This window comes from Myotis brandtii, unplaced genomic scaffold (genome assembly GCF_000412655.1).
Source record: "Myotis brandtii unplaced genomic scaffold, ASM41265v1 scaffold182, whole genome shotgun sequence".
Classification (NCBI taxonomy): Eukaryota; Metazoa; Chordata; class Mammalia; order Chiroptera; family Vespertilionidae; genus Myotis; species Myotis brandtii.
The window spans coordinates 2,683,098-2,689,145 of record NW_005356751.1 but is presented as its reverse complement, the minus strand read 5'-3'; the positions used below and the strand labels follow the sequence as shown (position 1 = coordinate 2,689,145).

General features: G+C 42.2%; 1 protein-coding gene across 1 annotated transcript in view; it reads right to left on the bottom strand.

Annotated features, from left to right (window-relative positions):
* The window catches only part of USP50 (ubiquitin specific peptidase 50), a 34,443-nt gene that overhangs the window by 18,022 nt on the left and 10,373 nt on the right, over positions 1–6,048 (bottom strand). Inside the window, exons 5-6 of the mRNA XM_005863945.2 lie at positions 5,755–5,897; positions 1,990–2,122 (exon numbers count right to left, since the gene is read on the bottom strand). Coding sequence (XP_005864007.1) covers positions 1,990–2,122; positions 5,755–5,897 — 276 coding nt within the window. The remainder of the gene's footprint in view (positions 1–1,989; positions 2,123–5,754; positions 5,898–6,048) is intronic.

Below are 6,048 nucleotides of genomic sequence, written 5' to 3'. Positions count from 1 at the left end.
GAACTGGACAGTGCTATTCATCAGGCATGGTGTCAGATTCCTTGCATCACCTTTCAACATCTCGTGGAGTCAATGCCAAGAAGAATCGCGCAGTATTGAAGGCAAAAGGTGGCCCAATGAAGTACTGATGGGGTGGTCATAATAATCTGGCCACTCAGTGTATATGTATGTGTATATACACACCCATTTTTTTAAATTTATTGATTTGAGAGAAAAAGAGAAACATCAATTTGTTATTCCACTTATTTATGCATTCATTGGTTGACTCCTGTATGTACCCTTACCAGGGATCAAACCTGCAACCTTGGTGTATCAGGACAATGCTATAACCAACTGATCTACCCGGCTGTGGCCCACACACTCACTCTTAATATCCTATATAATAAAAGAGAAACATGTAAATTGACTGTTCCTCCGCTACGCTCACCAGCCAATCAGGAGTGAGCATGCAAATTAACCCGATAAAGATGGAGGGTTAATTTGCATACACAGGTGCCAGGCAGAGAGCAGAGCGGGAGATCTGGCGGAGACTGGAGCCGCTTGGAGAAATTGGCTCCCCAAGCTGCCAGACAGAGAGCAGAGAGGGAGAGCTGGCGGCTGGGAGGACTTTGCAGAGTGGGAGGCCATGGGATGGAGACAGAGCAGGAAGGGAAAACCAAGATCGTGGGAAGCACCAGGAATTCTAGGAATAGTAGTTTTGGTGGCAGCCCCAGGACTGGAAGCAGAAGCCCAGAGCACTGGGAGCACCAGGAATGCTGGGAATCATAGTTCTGGTGGCAGATGGATCTCTTAGACCAGTGATGGCGAACCTTTGACACTCGTGTCAGAGGTGACACGTGAACTCATTTTTTTGGTTGACTTTTCTTTGTTAAATGGCATTTAAATACATAAAATAAATATCAAAAATATAAATCTTTGTTTTACTATGGTTGCAAATATCAAAAAATTTCTATGTGTGACACGGCAGAGTAGTTAAGTTAGGGTTTTTCAAAACGCTGACACACCGAGCTCAAAAGGTTTGCCATCACTGTCCTAGACACTAGAGAAAAGGCCTGGAGCAACAGACAGAAACTCCCAGATTGGAGAGGGCTCCTCTGAGGGCTCCCAGATTGGAGAGGGTGCAGGTCAGGCTGAGGGACCCCCACACCCACCCAGTGCACGAATGTCGTGCACCGGGCCTCTAGTATGATATATAAATCCAAATAATTCTTGACAGACAGATGGTAGGTAGGTAGATAAACATTCCTTCTCTTTACTTACCACTGCACATCCCTTAATATATTGCCATGGCTAATGACTAAACCACATGGTACCCATCTATAACACAGGCTTTAAAAATAATTGTATGTACTCCATAGAATTGTTTAAATAATTAAATGGGAAAATACGTGTTAAGTACTTAACATAATGCCAGGCTCAATACATGATGGCTATTGCTATTATTAACTACTATCTATATAGCAGATGATTTGGTCTGAATGTACCCCATGCTTTCTTTCCTTCTGGGAATCCTCAGTGATGAGAGTTGACACAGAGCCCAAAGGCGCGTCTGGGGGTTGTATACCTAGGACTGGATGTATACAGGCAATGAGTCTGCGACTATTATGTACCTAGTGTTTGGGGGCTTTGGCCGTCGAGTGGCTCACAGTTACTCAACATAAAGTTATAAGTGTGACAGTGGCGGCGCCCCAACCCTCTGATCGGCCTGTGAAACCAACTTCTACTGTCCCCAGAGCACAATCTGCAAACATCCCTAGATCTGAAACAGCCACTGAGTTGGGGGAAGTGAGGAGGCAGCGACCAGGGCATTTTATTCTTTCACTGCTCTACTGCTCAGGGTCAAAGCAGGGAGTTTCCAGGCTCTATACTTTGTTTTAAAAAGCAACATTTAGGAGAAGTCAGGGAAAGATAGAAGGCGCAGGCATTTAAGCAGATAATTCTACAGTTTTCTTCAAATTTGTGTTTTTTAAATAGTTGTATTTTACTCACCACCACTGCACAGAGGTTATATTTAGGATGTTTCCGGAAAACTGGACAAATGTAAGGAGTAAGGTCCAAGTTAGTGAGTGGGTAATGAATATCGGTTCTCAGTTTCCTTTTCATTGTACCCAGAATGTCAAACCTGGAGCGACAATAAATGTGTGGAATGAAAAGTGAGTTTGTGCAGCACTCAGGAATGAAGTCCCCATACCTTGACCAATTCTAAGTACAGTTCAAAGTAATTTCTTAAACAGATTATTTGGTGCAGGTGTGTTCACAGAAGTTTTTCATATCTACATTTATTTAGGAGCTCTACATCCACAGGCCTTGTCAGCACTGAGACTGGAGGGGGCCAAGAGCTCGGGTCAGGACCTGAGACAGTGTGGGGTCAATCCAGGGGGCACCGGGGAGAAGGAACCACACTGGCAGCACCTGGAGACTTCACTGCGGAGCGGCTGGTGCGTTCACTCTAACCAAGCTGCCTCAGTTTCCCTCTTCTGGATATCAGCACATGTGGTCTTGGCGGTGTCCAGCTTGCCAGCTCTTAGGCTTTAACATCTCTTTAATAGGATAAAATTTTGTGAAACGCCTGCCACATTCTCTATTTGCTATATGGATCAGCAGTTCCCAAAGCTGAGTCCATCGCAGAATCACCCCGGAGCTCCTTAAAAAATACGTTAGGTTCATTTTGGAAAAATGGCTGATTTAGGTCTGGGGCAGGGCAATTCCTGGATGAGCCTGAGGTAGGCTTATGCCTGAAAGCAAGCAGCCTTGTTTGCAAAAACAAAGGGACCATATGACCCAGCAATCCTATGCCTAGGTAGCATCTGAAAAGAAATGAAAACTTATATCCACATGAAAATCCATATGCTAATGTTTATAGCAGCTGTATCCGCATCTGCCTCAAACCGGACACAACCCAAATGTTCATCAACTGGTGAATGTGGTACCTTCATAAAAGTGACTACTACACAGCAATAAAAATACTACACTACACTACACTACAACACACCACGAATTCATCTCAGAAACATTGTGCTAAGTAAAAGAAGCCAAACTCAAAAGGCTGCATATAGTATAACATAGGGCATTCTGGAAAAAGCAAAACTATAAGGACAGAAATCAGATCAGAAATTTCCAGGGGCTGAGAGTAGAGAAGGGACTGATTATTAAGGAGCATGAGAAAGCTTTTTGGGGTGATAGAGATAGTCTATATGTTGGCTGATGGTCACATGACTGTGCATTTTTAAAAATTCATAGAACTGTGCATCTAACAAGGATGAATTTTGTGCCTGTAATTATATTTTATTAAAACTAAATGAGCTAACTAATGAGGCAACAAAAGCTTGAAGGGATCTCACTGGCCAATTTTAAACAACTTGAACATCAAGAAGAATGATGATAGTAATGGATATGAAACACATAAGGCTTAAGTTTCCATAGGTCCAGAGTGATACCAATTACAGAGGGGAAACTACAGCTTTATTTTTTTTAAATATATTTCTTTATTGATTTCAGAGAGGAAGGGAGAAGGAGAGAGAGATAGAAACAGCAATGATGAGAGAGAATCATTGATCGGCTGCCTCCTGCACACCCCTCACTGGGGATCAAGCCCACAACCCAGGCATGTGCCCTTGGCCGGAATCGAACCCGGGACCCATCGGTCCGCAGGCTGACGCTCTATCCACTGAGCCAAGCCGGATAGGGGAAACTACAGCTTTAAATGGTGAGAACTTGCAGTCACCACCTTACCTAAGGGATCAAACCTAACAGTACTAATAGTGAGAGAAACTTTTATGGTGTGCCTCCTGATGCAAAGTGATCAGCACACAACATCATCTATGTCAAATTCTTGCTAAAAATAAAATACAATAAAATAAAAATTTAGCCTGGCCTGGCTGGGTGGCTCAGTTGGTTGGAGCATTGTCCTGTACACTGAAAGGTGGTTCAATTTCCAGTCAGGGCACATGCCTGGGTTTCGGGCTCAATCCCCAGTGTGGCTGCAGGAGGCAGCTGATCAATGATTCTCTCTCATCATTGATGTTTCTATCTCTGTCTCCCTCTCCCTTTCTCTCTGAAATCAATAAAAATAAATTTTTAAAAAATTTAGCCTGAATCTAACCATGAGGAAACAGTTAACTAAATCCAGAGGAAGACACAGTCTAAACCAGTGATAGCGAACCTTTTGAGCTCGGCATGTCAGCATTTTGAAAAACCCTAACTTAACTCTGGTGCCGTGTCACATATAGAAATTTTTTGATATTTGCAACCATAGTAAAACAAAGATTTATATTTTTGATATTTATTTTATATATTTAAATGCCATTTAACAAAGAAAAATCAACCAAAAAAATGAGTTCCTGTGTCACCTCTGACACGCGTGTCATAGGTTCGCCATCACTGGTCTAAACAATGGGTTCCTCAAAGGCTCAATATAAGAAAAAAAAAGTTTAGATATATAAAAAGGGGAAAAGACTGTTCTAGATTGAAAGAGACAGCCAAATGCAATGTAGGACCCTTGATTGGATTCTAGATTTCAAAAAAGTAATAAAAGACATTTTGGGGATGGGAGAAATTAGGATGGACTGTATCGTAGGTGATATAAAATTATTGTCACATTTCTTAGGCGTGATAATGGCGATTATGCAGGAGAATGTCCTTATTCTCAGGTGACACGTGGTGGAGTATCTAAGCATGAAATGCCATGGTGTTGCGTCTTACTTCAGATGGTTCAGCTAAGAAAATGGAGGGGGGGAAGGAGGGAAAGAGGAGAGAAAGACAGAAAAGAGAAAGGAAATGTGGCCAAGTGTCACCAACTAATGAACATTTTAGGGCAGATGGGTATTCATGACATAGTTTCAACTTCTTTGTAGATTCGAAAGTTTTAAAATAAAGTTTGGTGGGGGGAAATAAAAATTAAAATAGGAATGCTTAGACTCTGCCTCAGACCTGTGGAATCAGAATTTGTAATGGTGGGGTCAGGGAATTTATTTTTTAAAAGCACTCAAAGTGAATGCCAAATGTCCATCTACAGATGAACAGATAAACAAAATCTGGCATACATACAGTGGAATATTACTCAGCCATAAAAAGGAACGAACTTCTGGTACACATGGACGAACCTGGAAAACATGATGCTAAGTGAAATAGGCCAGCAGAAAGGATGAATGTTTTACGATTCCACTTACATGAAGCACCTAAAATAGGCAGAATTATAAACACAGAAAGTAGATGAGAGGTTACCTGGGGCTATGGGATGAGGAATGGGGAGTTATTGCTTAATGAGTGCAGAGTTTCTGCTTGGAGTGATGAAAACGTTTTGGAAATAGTGGTGATTGTTGCACAACATAGATGTAATTAATGCCAACGAAGTATACACTTAAAATGGCCTAAAATGGCAAATTTTATGTTACATATACTAGTATTTTACCACAAAATTTAAAAAATCAGTGTAATATATTGGATACCATTGAATTGTACATTTTAAGTGGGTGTATTGCATGGTATTGAATTCTATCTTGATAAAGTTATTCAAGAAATATGCTCGCTCTAGCTGGTTTGGCTCAATGGATAGAGCGTCGGCCTGCAGACTGAAGGGTCCCAGGCACATGGTCCGGGTTTCGGGCTCGATCCCCAGTAGGGGGCGTACAGGAGGCAGCCAATCAATGATTCTCCCTCGTCATTGATGTTTCTCCCTTCGCCCTCTCCCATCCTCTCTGAAATTAATAAAAATATATCTTTAAAAATATGCTCACAAAATGTCAAAATCCATACCTTTTCAAGTGAAAGATCATTATTTTCGGTGCTTTGGAAATGCTGGCCCTCACAGCTGCTTCTTGCTTAGTTTCACAAAAGGAGCAGTGAATCTGGTTGTTCCAGGTCAGTGTGTCTTGTTGGAAAAAGCACTGGAGACAGTCCTGTTGAGGTAAAAAAGCTTTGGGTGACCAGCTGGATCAACGGTGACCCAGGCTCTGTTCATACTGCAGCCTCTGAAGAGCTCTGTGAATAGAGCCCGTGCTGCCTTCCTCAGTGCCAGCAGGTCCAGGACACGCCAGCGTCACAAGCTGC